Here is a 20,022-nt window from a genome sequence, read left to right as displayed (position 1 = left end):
AAATATCCAATAGTTTATTTGATACTAGCAGAATTTCGATAAAGTCTCGTGTTTCAACTTTACTCAGAAGTAGAAACTCGTGCTGACAACGTGTTATAAAACTAATAAAATAAACTACTATAATAGGAATTGAAATATTAGAGAAAGAAATAGAGAAATAGAGAATAATATTCTTATTATTCCAACTAATCAAAAAGTAATTCCAAGAGTTGTCAAGGTACCTCTATATATAGGTACTACAAAATTAAAGGTAAATCAATTTTATTAAACACTCATTACTACAAGAACATGAATAGTGTATGAAACGGTTCTTCTAATACATGAATGGATTTATAGATTGAAACCGTTTATCCATTATAATTCCTTTACATAATGTAGTACTGAATTATGAATTAATCCCCTTGGGATTAATGAATTATGAATTAGTTCTCTTGAGAATACAAATGGACATCCATACTTTTAATTGTTTCATAATATTCGATTTGTTTATACTTATTTATATCCCTAGTTAAGCCTAATTTGGCCGAAAACATAGCCTATTGTTAATTGTGCTCCATCTTTGAACCCACTTACAATCCAGTCCTAATTCAAGTAAAAGCATAGTTATTAAACCCAACCTGGGAGGGAACCCCGCGAACGAGGTGGGTCAGCGGGTTATTGGTTCAACTAGTGGGTAATATAAGATATATGATATTTCGATTCAACTACTTCAATCCGACACCAAAATCAGTGTTTTGAAAATCGGATCAGACTAGCCGGTTCGATCGGTTGAACTGCGAACCGATCATGGCACCAGTCCAGTTCTATGTTAGAGTTGACTTTGTCAGAAAATCGGTCAAACCCGTGAAAACCGCTGAACCGGTGGCTGGTTTTCAAATTTCCCCTCTTTTTTTCTTAAAATTTGCAAAATGCAACTATCAAGACCTTTGTAATAGAAAACCAATGTAGTAACCATTGCACCATCACATCTTATTAGCTTTTTTTGATAACTTATTTATATAAAACAAACACCCATATTTCTTTTCTTTTTTATTTTTCTTACAAAATTTCATCATTTCATGACTCTTTCTTTTTAATTTTCAACACACTCTCTCTCTTTCTCTCTCTCTCCTCTTTTCTTTTGTCACTCTCTTTTTAATCAAACCTTTTTAGTTTTAATTTATTGATATTTTCTTCCATCTTTTAATTTTGTTTTTGTCCATTAAATTGAAAAAAGTTAAAAAAAATTATTTTTCTTTAACCCAAATTATTTAATGCCACAACCACTCACTTTTATCTCATTTTTTTGTTTCTTATCAAGTTTGCATTTCTATTTTCGATACTCTTGACTTCCTTCAAATTCAAAACTTTCTTTTTTAAGTCACAATCTCTAAATTTAAAAAACGTAAATTAAAATTTAAGTTCACAATGTCTAAATTCTCATAGACGTGAATTTTGTATAATTTCAAAATATTGTGATATTTTTGGGTTGGATTTAAGATTTTTTTGGTAGATATAATTAAAATTGAGATGAAATTTATTTGTTTCAACTTATAATGTAAAAATTTATTTTTGAAAATCCAAGTTATTCAAAAATAGTAAACTTTCCATCATATAAAGTTTTAAATTAGTCCATTACATGTCTTATTTTGTGCATATATATATTTATATAAATTATTTTTTTAAAAATTTATTGAACTAGAGTTGAACCGATCCGATCGGTTGAACCTTGACCCGAACAGTTTACCGATTCAATTAACGGTCCGAGTTTTAAAACGTTGACCGAAATACAATTGAAACGTAAAGGTAAAAGCCGAAGGGAAATTTGCCAAATTGGTCCCTAACATTTACCAAAAACACTTTTTTAGTTTCTAACATATAAAATCAGCCAAAATTGTCCTTCACATTTAAATTGTGATCCAATTTGGTCCTAATGCTCATTTTTGCTCCTTTCTCCGGCTAAAAATAGCACGCCTCTCTCACGTGGCCATATTTTCAAGGGCAAAATTGGAAAACACAAATCCCAGATCCACTGGGGACGATCCCTGACCTCACGATCTTTATCTTGCTTCGATTCTCTAAGGACAGGTTCACCACAACGGTGACTGAGTTCACCTGAACAGAAGCATATTTGGAGGTGATCAAAAGAGGGAGTGAAGTAAGGTGAGGTGAGGTATGCGACGCGCGCCAGTGGCGTCGAGCAGCGGCGGCGGCTGCTTCTCGTGGATGCGGGCTGCAGCGTCGGGGCAGGCAGAGGATGAAAGAGAGCCGCGCAGTGGCGACGCGCTGAGCAGCGGGCGGCGTGCGCTGGGGTCGCGGGTGAGCTGGTGGAAGGATGCGGTCGACTAAAGAGAGAGACGAGGGCAGTGCGCAGGGCAGCGGAGCAGAGATCGCGCGACAGTAGAGAGAGGCGGCGGACAAGCGAGGTTGGAGGGGCGGAGGATGCGGCGGCGGTGATGAGGGCTCTCGGTCGCGATGGAGAAGAAGAAACAGGGGACAAGAAGAAAGAAGAAAGCTTTTGTTTTCCAATTTTGCCCATGAAAATATGACCACGTGAGAGGGGCGTGCTATTTTTAGCCGGAGAAATGAGTAAAAACGAGCATTAGGACCAAATTGGATCACAATTTAAATGTGAAGGACAATTTTGGCTGATTTTATATGTTAGGGACTAAAAAAGTGTTTTTGGTAAATGTTAGGGACCAATTTGGCAAATTTCCCAAAGCCGAAATACCGCAAAAAGAAACGTAAAGAAATACAATTGAGGAATGGCCGCGAACCGAAATACCGAACTATTTTCAAAATGTATTGACTGGTCGGAAATGGGCCATGTGACGGCCAAGACCTCCGCCGTGAAACCCTACCTCTCGCCATTTCAGCCCTAGCACAGCTCACTAAAACTCGACATAGTCGCCGAACTACATCCATATTCCTTCAATTGCTGCCGGATTACCACCACAGGTACTAGTTTTTTTTGGAGATAAAAGCTTTATTTTCTAAGCTTTTGTTATCGCGGTTATTATAAACCACACTCATTTATGGGTGTTCTGGAGGAGATATCTGGGAAATTTGAACAAAATTTGGACTTGATACGGAATTGTTTCCGAGAGGCTTTGACTGGATTGGAAGCTAGAGAAAATCATCTGAATGGAGTACAAGGATCTCTTTCTGAAAGTTCTAGAGAACTTGCTCTGATGCTAGAGGCCATTGAAGCTCGGGCGAAGGAATTTGAGGAGAAGGAGAGAGAGTGTCGTTTGATTTTGGAACAAGGGTGGAAAGAATTGGATGTGAAAAAGAATGAATTGAGTTTGATTAGAGATGATATTAGAGTTAGGGAAGAGAAATTGAGTGAGCAAGAGAAGTTGATAGGAGGGCTTTTTGAGAGGATAGAGTTGGAGGGGAAACATATTGGGGATCTTAGATGTTCTGTCGATGAGGGTTTTAGAGAAATATGTTTGAAAGAAAGGCAGGTAGCGGATCGTTGGAGGGAGCTCGAGTTGGTTAAGAAACAGATTGGGAGTAGAGAAAATGAGCTTGATAAGAAAGAGGAAAAGTTGGAGAGCTTAGAGAAGGAGATTGAGTTGAGGGAAAAGGTTTTGGGTTCAAAACAGGGGATGCTTGAAGCTAGAGAAAGTGAGCTTGAGGCTAGGGAAAAGGTTTTGGAGTTACAGAAGGAGCTTGTCATGAAACAGAGAGAGCTTGACTCTGCTCAGAAAAGCAAGGAATGTTGTTCTAATAAACCGGGTTCAATAAATCCAACACCATCCCCAGAAAGGACAAAGAAAAGAAGGAAAAGTGAAGACAAGGGCGCATCTGAGAATGAATCTGAACAACGTGCTCTCATTGATCTGGTTGGATCAGACTCTGGTGATTTAGGTCATTCAGGTTCGGGATGTGATCTAAAGGAGTCCCATTCAGTGTTGGAATCCGATTCAGCTTATTCAGGTTCAGCATGTGATCTTGGTCAGGCAGGTTTAGGCTTGGCCAATTCAAACTCAAGTCCTACTTATCATTCGAACAAATTGTTTAATAACTTCAGAAGAGCGTACACCTTAAGCAGCTTCCGTGTTGGTCAAATTTGGGCTCGTTCCTATCATAGTAGTAATGATAAGATACAAAAATTATATGCAAGGATCCTGAAGGTACGTGATCCTATTGTTCATGTTGCATGGCTCCAGCCTGTGGCACATTATCAACGTACAATGCCGTATAAGAGGTCCAAAAGTGTGAAGTTACCTGCTACAAAGCAGGGTTGGAACGAGTGGATAGATACTGGCTTACCAGTTGGTTGTGGTGGATTTATATGTGGTAAAGAAGAGGCCTTGTCATTGTCTCGTTGTAACTTTTCGTATCAAGTTTGCTACAAAGAGACTCTTACTTCTTGGCATCTTGTTAGTCATTACTTAATTCATCCTCAAGAGGGAGAGACTTGGGCCCTCTATAAGGACTGGAATACTAATTGCTGGGCTTCGAAACCTGATAATCATTTACGCTGCCAGTATGAGATAGTTGAGATTGTCCAGAGAAATTCTTTTGACACTAAAGTTGCTTACTTGGATAAATTGGAAGGATATGCAAGCTTATATCACAGAAGAAGCCATGATAAGGAGGATATTTTTGTGATACATGATGAAGAATTCTTTAGGTTCTCCCATGCAGTACCTTCTTTTAGGATGAGCAGCTATAAAAGGGAAGGTGTACCAGAGGGATCTTTTGAACTTGATCCCAAGTCGCTGCCTGCTGTTTTTTGATGAAATTTGTAACATTCAGGTATAAAAGTTATGAAGTCCATTTCAGTGTGTTTATGTAAATTTTTCCAATTTGCAATTTTCAGTTACTCCATTTGAGCTGCAATGTGGAGAGGCTTTTTTCACCGGATTGCAAAGGTTAATCTGTGAATTCATTGCTAATTTATTTGGCAAAAATAAAGAATTCTCTGTAATATGGCATGCAGCTTGACACCAGTACCAGCCAGTCAAATGTAGTATTTACAAGTAATAATTTTCATCATTAAATAAAACTTGGCAAGCTTGAATTTGATGAGTATCATCTACCCTGCCCTAAGAATTAAAATGGTGTAGGTATAGAACTGTTGTGTAATGTTCGTAAAGGGGCATTGATAAGAATTCTGGATAATTTTTGTACTTCTTTCTGTCCTTCTAACAGATTGCATCATAGTGTTTTGGTATAGAATAAAATATTTTCGAGCCCCAAGGGACTGGAAATTGAAAGAAATTCTTGCAGTATCACAACACTGCTGGTTGTAATTGCTGTACAATCTTTCACTAAAAAAATAGAAGGATGGAACAAAACAATGATTTTCCATTTTCTGAAACATCCAAAGCAAGGCTTAGCAAGGATTTTTGTTATGGTCTTCACCTCTCAATTACTGTTTAGTTTGCTCTCTCTCTTTCTCTCTCTCTCTCACACACACATGTGAACAATCAAATGATCATTGAAGCTACTCTGTCCTTGTTTCGTGGAAATGCTTGTTGAGAATTATATTAGCTGATAAATTGGATGTTTTCCTATTTTGCAATTGAATTGAATGATGTAGGTTAGTTGCTGGATGAATTATGAACCATGTGAAGTTCCAGCTCTATTGCAGTTACTCTTAAGTTTCTTTTGTTTTTATTTTAACAATTCACTGCATCGATTTTGTAATTTTCTACTCTGTTAGGTTTTTCTAAAGCAAATACTTGATTGATGGTCTTCCCATGCTGGATTAGAAGTTCTTATGCAGTCCAATTATTGAAAACAATGCCAGTTTCTAGCCTACTGTCTGTGCAACCTGAATGGAGCTACATTACATTTATGTCAAAGTTCAATTTCACTAGTGATTGCTTCAAGTTCTTTCTCCTTTTGTCTCTTCTTGTCAAAGTTTATAGTCCTTCTGTCGCCAAAACTTTCTCTGGACTACATTGTCTCTAACCGCACAATGCAGAATCAAAATTGCTTCCCACAATGGGCAAATTTAATTCTGTTCTCCTTGTCAATGTGCACTCTTGTTGCTCTTTTGGTACTAATTTAGATCCATTCATACTTGTCCTTTCCCATTCCAAGTTCCACTTAGCTCTTGCTGGAATGCTTTGATGGCCTTGCTTAGCACGAGGAAAATTTCTCAAAGATATGACTCAGGTCCACCATTTCTTGATCTTATCAATACTCACAAGTGGCATTTTATTATCTTTGATAGGTGGAAGTTGTACAAGTATGCTTTTTGTATCCGTTTTGTTGGAATTACTAAATGTATTAGTTTGTTGACACGTTGGATACACCCATTCCATAAATTTGTTTACTGATGCTTAATTCTTTACCGCTTCTAGCTTGACATATTTTACAGAGAATAAGTTTTTGAAACTTTTGCCACTCTTCTGATTGTATCTGCCATGAAACATACTATAAAAATCTCACCATGCATGGTGTTGCCAACTCTTATCATGTTGCCGCCGCGCTCTTTAGAAAGGAGAATTAAGAAATTTATATTTAGCACTCCTAAGTAATCTTTTGTGGATTCAAAGTGTTTCTGAGCTAAGAATGATGGATTCATATGGCTATTTTTGGTATTTCGTGTGTAGATCTGGAAGCCAGATGTCAACTGTAGTCATAATTGATCTGTGAGAAACTTTTCAATGTTCAAGCACCTGCTATCATCCAGGTCAAGAGCGTGGACAAATTTGCTGGTGCCTAATAGAATTATACAGATAATTCTGGTACTTGGATATGTTTACATTGCCGGGTGTGTCAAGTTAGATATCCCTGTTAGCTAGCCTTTGCGGCTATTTCTATGCCTGTTTAGCATAACATGAAGGTGCATGGTCTTCTGCATCCACATGAGATAAAGCTAAGCCTAAATGGGACAAAGTCTGCCCAAGGCGCAACTCTCATCATGAGTGGCGATGTGTATCTTCTTTTTTTTTTTTCCGGTGCAATGGTTATGTGTCTAAAGTTTTCTTTTTATAATTTTCTAGTAGCTAAAGAAAGCTATCTACTTCAAAACAATCGAGTTATCAGCATTTTCCACCTTTTAAGGTTGTAGATATTTGCACATAAAATCTTTTGCTTGTTCAGTTGATATGAATTATGGCTTTTTTGCTCTGACTTCCGTCATCAGTTGGCTTACTTATTGAAGTTCAACTTGTCTGCCTCGAGCGAACCTGATGTATAAATATGTCAGCTTCTTTGGTTAGATCTGTCAGTTTCCAAGACTAATATTCTCTGTGTCTATATCTCACGTTTACTTCTCAAACAATATGACATTCAGTTCATGATTACCCTCTTAGGTAATTGGTATTCTAATGAAAACTTGTTAGAATACTGTAATGTACTTGGTTCAACACGAGAAAAAATTTCCCAATAGGAGCTGAGAGCTCCCCCTTGAAACAGTAACATGAGTAAATGACTCGTATGTGTATTGCTGATCTAATGCAAACATCCCCCCCCCCCCCCCAGCCCTACCCCATAAAAAAAAAAAGGGATGGGTGAAATTTAAGAAGCGAAGAGAGGAAAGATGGATTAGAACCAGGACCTCTAATTTCTAAAGTTTCAACTTTTAGTTTGCTATCAAATTTTGAGAGCCCGTTTTGATCTTCGCTACAAGAGTTATTCTAGTACATCAGTCATCAGCCAACAGTGCCTGTCACCAGCTCCAAAATTTAGAAGTTGCAAACTCTTGTCGTAGCTCTGTGTGCCCAGAATAATTATCTAGTGGACGGCAATCGTGTAAACTTGATGAAGGTTCTCCTATGTTGATGTTATCATTTAAATCAGCCTTCTTAATAGTTAATTATTATTATACTATGATTTACAATGCTGTTATTAAGGGTTAAGTATGTCGATCAAGACAAGTATATATACACAGCATTAGGGATTATGGCGATGGGCCATTTTGTGATCTATCTGTTTTTAGTACTCTTATATTAAAATGGTCCAAATATATTAAAAAAATTATGTACAACTTTTAGTTTTAGAATTAGAAATTAAGGTTCCGTTTGATAAAACTGAATCTGAATTCTGAAGTCTAAATTCTGAAATTTGAATACTGAAACAATTAATTTGCTGAATTTTAAACACTGAAAAAATGTATGAATGCTGTTTGGTAAACATTTATAACTGAATGCTTAATAAGTTAAATTTGACAATTTTGCCCTTATATCTTTTCATCCAAAAAAGAAATAGAACCTATGATTTAATTAGCAAAAAATGTTAGGTATGAAAATGACAATATTTATTTTTAAATCAAATTAATATAAAAGATGAATTATATTATATGAGGAGTATGGAGAATAAGCGAAAGTCAATTAAAAGGGAGAAAATAGAAATAGAAAATCATTAGATAGAGAATATTAGGTTGTTTAATTATATAAGAATTTTGAACATAATTAATAAACAAGGGTAGATTTGGTAGATAAGATAAGATAGTTGAAGTAATTCTATTGATTCTTATCAAAATTAAGCATTCAGTTAGGATTCTTGTGCTGAAAAAAATACACACAAGTTCAGCACTACTTAACAAGTTCAGCAAATGAATTTTCATTTATCAAACACCCAAAACATCTTAATGTCAGCACTTTTTTATGTTATCAAACAGACCCTAAGTTGATAACTACCCAAATAACTAATCATCTTTACATTTCAATTTTCCCCAATCATCATCATTGTCAATCGATATATTTGGACATAAAAGATAAAAAAAAAAAAAAGACGTGTGAATTCTTCATCATTGTCAATCGAGAAACCGGAAATGAGAATAATCCCCAATCATCATCTTTCAACACATTTGAATAAACAGGCAGACTAGTAGTATCATTTATGGGTTGGGTTCCCATAGAAGGCGTAGATTTATTAGTATTATTATTATTTGTGAAACTCAAGAAAGAAGAACAAAAGACCCGAATTATCTTTATCTTTTCTTCGGCCGGCCAAGGATTTCATTCACTTACAAGTTACATCATTCAAAGCATATGTCATTTGTACCCTCAAAAAAAAAAAAAAGCATATGTCATTTGCAAAAGAAGGAAAATCCTGGTATCAAAAGTCGTAGAATTTTCATTAAATTTGCAAATTCTTCTTCATGGGTCGACCACTAGTTAAAATAGTACCGCTACTATTTAGTAATGGGGGCTGGTAATCTTGATGCTTATCAGGTATTGAGAACGATGGAAAACTAGAATTAATAGTAAGTGAAGATTGCAAGACTTTTTTTTTTTTTTTTTTACCACAAACCAGGGGCATGGAATTTATTTGGTTTAGAGTAAACATTAAAGAATAAGATTAAAAGTATAAAATCATTATCTTTTCTTATTCTTTACTGCGTATTACTAAGTTTTGATAGCCACTATGTACGCCTTCAAGAATTTTCTTTTTTGGGTAACAAATATAAAAGTTTATTATGATAATTGAAAATCAGCCGTTAGAATAGATTAATGATGAAACAAATGAAGGAGCATATGCTCCCAAATAGATTAATGATTGCCAGCACATTGGGCATATATCTAGCGAAAGAGTGAGTTACAATTTTACGAATTACAATATTTACCCAGTCACTTTAAAACGTGAGAGAGTCAATTCTGCCAACATTAGATTGCAGATCTTCAAGTATTGGACCTGCAGTAGAGTGACAAGTGAAACACAAAACGAGTTCAAGATTAATGCTACTATCTTTTTCCATTAATTAACGATCCAAATATAATTAAAATTTCAAAAGTTTATCTAAAAAAAAAGCAATTTCAAAAACATGTTTTGTCAAAATGATAGAAAAGAACTTCCAAAAAGCAGGAGTTGGACGATCTTTTAGTTTGTATTTATCGTATATCATTTAGGGTAGAATTTTCTGAATTTTAATACATTTTACACGTGGATGAAACTACTGTAATGGTCGTACGTTGAGTTAGTCAAATGTCATCATATTAAAGATGGAATCCAATAAAGCGGCTACACCAAAATTATTTTGCAATACGGAGAATTGAAACAAAAGAAAAAGTTATTGTGGGCTCATTAAAATTTTTGAGACGAGCACATAGAGGAAGTGTACTTTTATTCATCCCATTCTATCAAACAATTAATGTAGTTGGAGTCCATGTAAAGATCCTTTACTCCTCTATCCAACCAAGAGTACGTAGAACCCCTATGGTAACATTTACTATATATCAATTATTCATAATCTCAAGTTGTGAATGCCTTCATACAAAGCATGGAACGTAGTAGATCATTTATGTGCATGCATGGGCAGCACTCAGCAGTCGTGCCTGCAGAGGCACAAGACTCTACCAACTCCTGGGGCTTTTTGGCAGAGTGCCTGGAGATGAAGGTTATTGAAGTAGGTGTTGCACAATGAGAGACAACACAGAGCATCGCATGTTGCGTCGCATACACCTACACCATCTGTGCATCTTTTAGGCGGGATGATTGGGGTTGATCCTTGACCCATCACCATCTAGTTTTTTTTTTTTAAGTGTAAGTAGGAGGACTCGAATCCGAGACCTCTTACTTACACTCCCTGCTCCCGTACAACCCAACCCAACCCTCCCCCATCACCATCTAGTTATTGCCACCTTGCATGCATTAATTAATAATATCAATATTTATCACCACATGAAATTATTATGGCACAAAAATGCACGTAAGCCAACTTTTCAGTGATGTTTATACTATTGGTATTAGACAAGAAAAAAAGGGCATGGAAAAAAATCTAAAAATTTAAGTTCGAAATATTTAATTATCACTGAAAAAAAGAATTGTTTTCAAGAAATAGTTGTAATATACTTATTAAGTTGTGTTGATATGACTCGTGAAATTTTACCTGATGCAAAAAAGGAGAACAAGGATAACGCAGCAGATTGCTCTTGCAATGGCCATCTTTCCCTGGATGAGGCATAGGTTGGCTGGCAAGTGCCTAGGATTTTCAATTGTTCGATCCTGCTATATGTGCTGCAAATCTTAGAGGAAGCTATTCATACTAGCTGTAAATTTTCCTCGCGAACCAAACAAATAAATAAGGTAGGTAATTTAGTGAGGCCAATGTATACAGCTGTGGATTTTAATAAATAGCTGATACGTTCAGCTGATATTTCTGCATCTTTTCAATGAGATATTGAGACAGGGACACCATTCAGCAGCAATGAAGCCGTGTTCAGTGGACAAGCATTATCTTAGAAGATTGTGTTACAATTGCTACTATTTTTTCTTACTTCAACATAAAAGGGCAAAAAACCTTAATGACTACTGAACACTATTGTTCGGATCATGTTTTGGATATCAAACTATTTTTCGTCAATAATTGACCATTAAATAACTTAATCAGTAAACTTGTGACCATTTAATCGATAATTGCTTATAATATGTGAAATTAGCGATTAATCCGTGAAGGCATAAATTTGTGTAGCCTCGGTCTACGGCCCCAACTATAGACCATGCGGTATACAATTTGCCACATCATCAATAATACGAATCAAAACTATCATATACCAGACTTCTAGCCCTGTTCATTGCTCAGCTTCAGTTCTCTTCCTCTTCTGCTTAACAGTGGTCGGTGGCTTTACCAGAATTGGATCTCTCAATTTTCCTCCCATTTGTTTTTTGTTTTTTGTTTTTCCTCTTTCTATTTGTTCTTTCCCAAATACTGGTACTAGTACATATCAGAATTGAGTGGCAACAAAACACCTCGTCTAGGTTATGGTTTCTTTTTGCTTTCATCCCCACTCAACATCCTTCAAAGTACCAAAGCCCAAATATTTTTCTTTAATACCTAGTTTAATTTTTGGTTGAATTTTTCTTGTAATTTTGGAGTATGCATTTGGGTTTCTCGATGTAGCTTTAACAAAAATTTTTGAAACCTAGGTCTTGTGTGAGAGACGAAGAAGACATAGAGGAGATGGAGAATGAAGTGGCGGCCGCTAGTTCAAAGGAGATGGAAATGACCACTATCCCAGAGGAACAAGTGATTTGGTAGTCGCCGACGACGGTTTTCATAGGAAACAAGACTATGACTATAAGGATCTATTGAATGATTTTAATGTCCTTGGAGAATTTTCTAATGAGGAATTTGGGGTTTAAAATTAGGAGGGAGTATGTGAGAAAACAGTAATCAGACAGCTGTGGTTGTGAATCCATCTTTGTCGACGCCGCCACTGGATAGTGTAGGAGCAGGAAAGTTGAGGCACTTTGTGACGAATTCTGCTGATTGAGAGTCTAGTGGACTGTCCATCTGCATCTCCATCTGGTGGTGGCAGGCTGATTGGTGCCTTTGGAGGGACGGGGAAAGGGGAGACGATGGGGAGAGACTAGAGAGTCAACCAAAAAAATTTAATTTCATATGTATGAAGTGGCAAAATTGCCCTGCGCCTTGCCGTGTATATTGCTAATTTTGCATATTATGAGCAATTATCGACCAAATGATCATAGGTTTATTGATTAAGTTATTTAGTAGTTAATTACTGACGAAAAATAGTTTGATGGCCAAAACATGATTCGACTAATAGATTAGTGGCTGTTGAGGTTTTTTGTCCAACATAAAAATGTCCTGGGTGCAGGAAATCATTCTGATTTTTTTGCCAAAATAATCTTCCGTTCATATAATACTCCCAAACTTGATGATGCAATTTACAACTTTATTCCCTTTATAGTTTATATATTGCAATATATACACGCGCAGAATGGAAAACTAATCCCAAATCTTATATTTCTATTTTTCACGAGGATCCCTCTCTGTTACATTAATCATTTTGCTTCTACTCTCATTATTTTTATTTTTAATAAATGAACAAGATAGACAGTTGGTATTTTCTTAAAATGCAATGGCTATTCTTTCAAAAAAAAATCAATGGTTAACAAGTCTTGACTCGTATATTATGTTATTCTTTTTTGTTAGGATGTCTTGGGTTCCTCCGACCTTGCTACCCAACCCAACTCTACTCCCTACATTATGTTATTCTTGATATTATTGAGGCTAAATTCTTATTCTAGTAATTATGGTTTTCAAATGCAAGAGATTTTTCTTCACTTCTTTTCGCTTTTGGCATGGAATTATTTTATGTCAAATTCAACTTTGATCATTTTTTTTGTCCAGAATTTATGTGCACGTGTTCTAATATAAAATAGGGTTAAGCACATTTTATCCCCTTAAAGAATATCTCATTTCTCAGTTTACCCCCTAACCTTTAATTTTGCTCACTTAACCCCCTTTAGGACAAAATTACCCTTGCATTATTTTGACTTTTCATTTACCTTATTTTCCTTTCTTTTATTTATTTTATTTCTTTACTTAATTCTTCCTCTTTCCTACAAAAATTTTCACCTTAATGATTGAAATTAAAAAAGAGGAATTGCAGAGATCTATCTTCTCCTTAAATGATTAAAATAATATTCAAATCACTTTCCTAAAATACAATTTTTTTAGCCTTTCAATTCTTTTAATTTTGGATTTTCCTCTTTCCTTTTTAGTTTCTCATTTTATTCCCAAGAAAATATCTTAAGGTGAAATTCTGACCTGATTAATAATCATCAATTGAAATTTGTGACACGTGACATCATACAAAAAATCAAAATTAGTTTTTGATGCCTTTTAAACCTTCACCCAGAAATATGCAATTACAAACTCAAAACAAAAATTTTTGTTGAAATGAAATTTCTATTGGGAAAGATGAAAGAGAAAAGAAATAAAAGAAAGGAAATAAAAGAGAGAAAAAGAAATAAAAGAAAGGAAAACAATTTCATCTTATGATATTTTCTTGAGAATAAAATGAGAAACTAGAAAGGAAAGAGGAAAATTCAAAATTAAAATAATTGAAAGGCTAAAAGAATTATATTTTAGGAAAGTGATTTGAATATTTTTTTTAATTATTTAAGGAGAAGATAGATCTCTGCAATTCTTTTTTTTTAATTTCAATCATTAAGATGAAGATTTTTGTGGGAAAGAGAAAGAATTAAATAAAGAAGAAAGAGAAAATAAAATAAAAGAAAGGAAAACAAGGTAAATAAAAAGTCAAAATAATGCACGGGCAATTTTGTCCTAAAGGGGGTTAAGTGAGCAAAATTAAAGGTTATGGGGTAAATTGAGAAATGAGGTATTCTTTAAGAGGATAAAATGTGATTAACCCTATAAAATACCACAAAAATACTAAAATGGAAAAAATACTAAAATCGGAACTTTATCATACACATAATTACAAATAACAAGGAGAAAAAAGGAAAGGAATTGCAATATAATAGTTAAGCAAAATTCTATGGCACTTGTTCTGATTAATATTCACTTCAATTATTTGTTTAGTTAATTTTCTAAAAAATTTCCTCTACTTAATCAAAATATTAAAATTCAATATAGCTATTATTTCAGTTAAATTATTTTTTAAAGTATATTAACATCCTAGATTCAACTAAACAAATATCATGCCTATTCATTAAATTGTTACTCTCTGTAAATCCGTCCCTGATCCCTTTACCTTTTCATTTTCAAGAAAAATGGTTTCACGTTTGTATTCAATGAGACGATGACATCACATTATCACATAGCGGCAAATGAACCCATATTAAGTGCATAACTTCTTAAATTACAATTTTTTTATGCAATAAACTTATAGTAAGAGGTTACCAAGACTTTCCTTAATACTGATGAAGTATGGTTGTTAGAGCGGTAATTTATATTAACCTTTAGTGAAAACCACCACCTATTAAACCCAAAATCTATATGGCGATTATTAAGAAATAAATAACAGTAAAATAGCGGAAGCGTACTTTGATCCATATTGGCAAACTTGATACTTGAATCCTTAGAGAATTTGGAGTGGCCTTCCAGGTCAACACGTATTCGCCGATCCTTGAGAGAGACCTTTTGTTTCTCTCTGGTATCTTTCCTGACGATGGGATATCAGGAAAGAGCTATATTTTGTGGTACTAGAAAATACGACAAAAAAATAATGATTCGTGTGACCTGGGGACCATAACCCTATTTATAGGTAACATTCCTGTTACCTTTTGGAACCCTATTTCAGCCCATCATAGAAATAGGAGCTCTTAAATCTCTACACATTAAAGAGCCACATCCTATTAGATACATCAAATCCAAACCATATTTGATCACTTTAATTGGATTTAACCTTATTTGACAGTCTACAACCCATAATTATTTACATATAAGTCCAACGTTGGATTAAGGATTCAACAATCTCCCACTTGGACTATATGTGTAACCTTATAATTATGTTTTACAATTAACCGTATGAGCTTAACTGTACTGTCATAACTAAAATGTATCTGTAACCAATTCGGTCCATCAATCATACCAATATAGGATCAAAGCGGCCTTTGTTACAATTTCGTAACTCGACCCATCAATGGTCACATATATCGATACAATTGAATGACATAAATCATGATGTGGATGTGTAGTATGGAAATTTCATGTAATATGATCAAAACATGCCTATTTCTAACTGGTCCACCTTAAATTTTTATGAGATCAAATCATACCAAAGTCAGAATGTAAATAAATTCAAACTTTATTATGCATAAAATATCCTTAAATCATTAATAATCGAAAAGTATTATAAGAGCATTTGAAATAACAAACTCCCACTAAAACTGTACATCATTTAATAACACGACACTCATACGAGCAGTATGCTCATGAAACATTTTGGGTGGCAATCCCTTAGTAAGCGGATCCGCAACCATGGAGTTTGTCCCGATATGCTTTATCGATAACTGTCCACTCTGTACTCTTTCTTTAACAAACAGGAACTTGATATCTATATGTTTAGATTTCATCGAGCTCCTGTTATTATTGGAAATAGAATTGCTGACTTATTATCACAAAATAATTTGAGTGTCTTTCAATACTATCCACTACACGTAATCCTGTGTCAAAATTTTACAGCTAAATTTCTTGATTGGATGCCTCATAACAAGTTATAAACTCTGCAGCCATAGTAGAAGATGTTATGAGAGACTGTTTAGCACTCTTCCAGGATATGGCACCTCCAGCCAACAAGTAGATATAGCCTGACGTTGGCTTCATAGTATCTTGGCATCCAACATAATCGGAATCAGTATACCCAATGATCTCTAACTCATCTGCCTTCCGATACGTGAGTATGTAATCTTTTGTTTCTGTAAATACCGCAAGACCCGTTTGGTTGCTTTCCAATGATCTAATCCATAATTACTTAAATATTTACCCAACATTCTAGTAATGTACGCAATATCCGAACGCGTACATACTTGATTATACATTAGACTCTCTACTGCTGACACATAAGGAATCTTTTGCATCTCTTTTTTCTCAAAAGCATTCTTGGGACACTGTTCAAGACTAAATTTGTCTCCTTTAGTCACAGGGGTGTCACCTAATTTATAATTTTGCATGCCATACCTTTTAAGAACCTTTTCGATATAGCCCTTTTGTGATAACCCTAAAATACCCCGAGAGCAATCCCGGTATATCTGTATGTCTAACACAAAAAGATGTATCATCAAGATTTTTCATCTCAATATTCTTAGATAGAAATTTCTTGATTTCATGCAATAGACCCATATCGTTGCTGGCAAGCAAAATGTCATCAACATACAATACCAGAAAAATATATTTGTTCCCACAGAACTTATGGTATATACAATCATCCACTAAGTTCATCTCAAAACCAAATGAGATGATCACTTGATAAAATTTGAAATACCATTGTCGAAACACTTGTTTGATCCCATAGATGGATTTTTTAAGTTTGCAAACCATATTCTTTGGATCTCCTGATACAAAATTTTCTGGTTGCACCATATAAATCGTCTCATCAATGTTACCATTGAAAAACGCTGTCTTTACATCCATCTGATGTAACTCAAAATCGAATTGCGCCACTAATGCCATGATAATTCTAAAAGAATCCTTTAAAGAGACTGGAGAGAAGGTTTCGTTATAGTCGATACTTTCTTTTTGTATAAATCCCTTAGCAACAAGATGAGTTTTGTATCTTTCCACATTGTCTTTCAAATTTCTCTTGATTTTAAATATCCATTTACAACCAATGGATTTCGCACCTTCTAGTAATAGGATAAGATCCCAAACATCATTGTCTTTCATGAATTTAATCTCTTCATTCATGGCATTGATCCACTTTTGAGAATTTGAATTTTTTATGGTTTGACGGAAGTTGATTGGAACATCTTTCATCAATCCAATATCATCCTCATGTTCTTGGAGAAAAATAATGTAATCATCTGACACTCCATTTCTCCTTTCTCTAGTGGATCTTCTTAATGGTACTGGTTTTTGGAGAGGAAGAGTTTGTTCTTCTATAACAGTTTGTTCTTCGACATTATCTTGATTTGTCATGTCATGATCTTGTTCAAGAATAGGATCTTGAACAAGATCAATGACACCTGTGAGAATATTAATATATTCCTCTTTAAAGACAATATTTCTTACTGTATTTTCTCCTTCAAACTCGACATCCTCAAAGAATCGGGCATTTTCTGTGTCAAAAATTGATTTAGTTGTGGAATCATAAAACTTGTAACCTCTGGATCTTTCAAAGTATCAAATAAAATAACAACTAACTATTTTTGAATCCAGTTTCTTTTCATTTGACCTGTAAGGCCTTGCCTCAACTGGACACCCCCAAACATGCAGATGCTTTAAACTGGACTTTTTCTCTGTCCAAATCTCATAAGAGATTTTGATAGTTGCTTTAATTGAAACTCTATTAAAGATATATACTGCAGTTTTAAGTGTTTCACCCCAAAGTGACTCTGGTAAGATAGAATGACATATCATATTCCTTACCATGTCTTTAAGTGTTCTATTTCGTCTTTCAACTACACCATTCATAGTGGGTGAACCCGGTATAGTGTACTGTGGGACAATACCGTATTTCTCTAGATATTTAGTAAATGATCCTGGACGTTGTTCACCTGAACCGTCATATCTACCATAGTACTCACCGCCACGGTCAGATCTGACGCTTTTAATTCTTTTGTTGAGTTGATTCTCAATTTCAGTCTTAAAATTTTTGAACACGTCCAGTGACTGTGACTTTTCTGAAATGAGATATATGTAGTCATATCTTGAAAAATCGTCTATGAACGTTATAAAATATTGTTGACCATTCCAAGTAGATGTAGGAAGTAGATGTAGGAAATGGTCCACAAATATCTGTATTATAAGTTCTAAGACGTCTAAGGACCTATTGGTTTCAAATCTCTTTTTATTGGTTTGTTTCTCCTTTATACAGTTAATACAATCATCAAAATCTGTAAAATTCAAGGGGTCGAGAGTTTCATTTGACACAAGTCTTTCTATTCTCCGTTTGGAGATATGTCCCAATCTCTTGTGCCATAATGCGACTGAATTCTCATTGGTTAATTTTGTCTTTACTCCTCTAATACTCAAATGCTGAGATTCATTAAATGAGGCAATTGCATCAATTAAATATAGATTATCGTAGTGCATTAAAGAACCAGAACCAACCAATTTTGAATCATGAAACAATTCAAATTTTCCATTTCCAAATGAACAAGAATAATCAAATTTGTCCAAAACAGAAATAGAAATTAAATTTCGTCTAAAAGACGGTACAACAAATGTCTCATTGAGATCCAAAAAAAATTTGATTTTTAACAATAATCTAAAAACTCCAATTGTCTCAACTTGAACTATTTTGCCATCGCTCACGTAGATATATATTTCATTATCATTAGACTTTCGGCAATTCAGGCAACCCTGCATAAACACACTGATGTGAGTTGTTGCACCAGAATCTAACCAACATGTGTGTCTAGGTACTGAAGTTAAATTAACCTCAAAACAAACCAAATTAAGAAGCATACTTTTTTTAGCACGCCAAGCGTGATAGTTGGTACAATACTTCTTTTTATGCTCTTCAACTCTACGGAAGAAGTAACTATTCTTTCCCTAATCATCTGATTTCTTTTGTTATTTTTTTTGTGGCGCTGTACCTGCAGCTCCTTTTTCCTTCTTTCTTTTAAATCCCATACTTTTATTATTAGTGGTTGACACCAGATATGCACTTTCTGTCGAATCTTGCTTCAACCTTTTCTCTTCCTCTACACAGTGTGAGATGAGCTCATTTAGAAATCAAGTTTTCTTTTAACAGTTGTAACTCACCTTAAACTGACTAAATTGTGTAGGAAAAGATATTAAAATCAAATGCACTAGTAACTCTTCAGAGAGTGTCAATTTAAGTGCATTTAATTTTGAAGTTAGATGAAACATTTCCATAATGTACTCTCTGATATTGCCTTTACCACTATATTTCATTGAAATTAGGCGTATCAAGAGCGTACTAATTTCAGTCTTTTCATTCTTGACAAACATTTTTTTAATGTCTTGAAGGAACTCTTTAGCGGTTACTTTTTTTCTGACATTGTTCCTCTAAATGCTTCTGGAACGGCCTTTTTAATGATCATCAGACACAAGCGATTTGATCTCTCCCACCTCTCATTATTTCTCTTTTCATCAGAGGTACTCTGATCTGTAAAAGGTGGGGGAGAATCATCCCTTAACGCAAGGTTGAGATCCATTACTCCAAGTACTATCAAGAGATTTTTTTTTCAAAACTTGAAATTTGTGTTATTCAACATAGAAATATTATTGATATTGGTAGTAATATTCATAAGATCATTTGCAACTGAACAGAAAATATTAAATAATTAAAACAATCTCACATAAATCAAAACAATAATAAATTTAAATAAAGGTAACCGCATCTCAAGATATCGATATTCCATTAATATTTTGTCTTTGGACAAAAATATTAACTTCTAAGTGATATTTTGGTGCAGTAATAAATACTGATAATAATAACATGTCAAAAATAAATTTTTCCTTGGGCCAATTTATAAATTACATGTAAAAAATTCAAATAATTATCACGTATTTATTACCACAAGTGCACATATAATTTTATTAAATATTTACCTTCCTTTGGGCATATCAATATTCATAAAATTACAAATACCCAACTAGTTATATTCTAAAATAAATTAATTTCCATAATAAATGTAACTTTAGTGGCATATTAGTTCAATTAATTTATT

The 20,022-nt window shown here is 34.4% G+C and overlaps 1 protein-coding gene across 2 annotated transcripts; it reads left to right on the top strand.

The window, feature by feature from the left end:
* The first annotated feature begins 2,755 nt into the window (after positions 1 to 2,755).
* Positions 2,756 to 7,046, top strand: LOC113759781. Of its 2 annotated transcripts, none has more exons than XM_027302354.1 (2): positions 2,756 to 4,746; positions 6,555 to 7,046. In XM_027302354.1, exon 1 carries the CDS (start codon positions 3,015 to 3,017, stop codon positions 4,725 to 4,727), a length of 1,713 nt encoding a protein of 570 aa, XP_027158155.1. In that variant the 5' UTR covers positions 2,756 to 3,014; the 3' UTR covers positions 4,728 to 4,746; positions 6,555 to 7,046. The 2 variants fall into 2 exon arrangements, with proteins under 2 accessions (XP_027158155.1, XP_027158156.1); XM_027302355.1 differs by lacking the exon at positions 6,555 to 7,046 and adding an exon at positions 5,657 to 6,536.
* Positions 7,047 to 20,022: the final 12,976 nt, after the last annotated feature.

This window comes from Coffea eugenioides, chromosome 2, assembly GCF_003713205.1.
Source record: "Coffea eugenioides isolate CCC68of chromosome 2, Ceug_1.0, whole genome shotgun sequence".
Classification (NCBI taxonomy): domain Eukaryota; kingdom Viridiplantae; phylum Streptophyta; class Magnoliopsida; order Gentianales; family Rubiaceae; genus Coffea; species Coffea eugenioides.
The sequence above is the reverse complement of the archived record's forward strand: the minus strand, read 5'-3'. Positions and strand labels throughout refer to the sequence as shown.

Excerpts from the sequence above, each read along its gene's own strand:
- LOC113759781 (XM_027302354.1), top strand. The coding sequence starts at position 3,015 with ATGGGTGTTCTGGAGGAGATATCTGGGAAATTTGAACAAAATTTGGAC.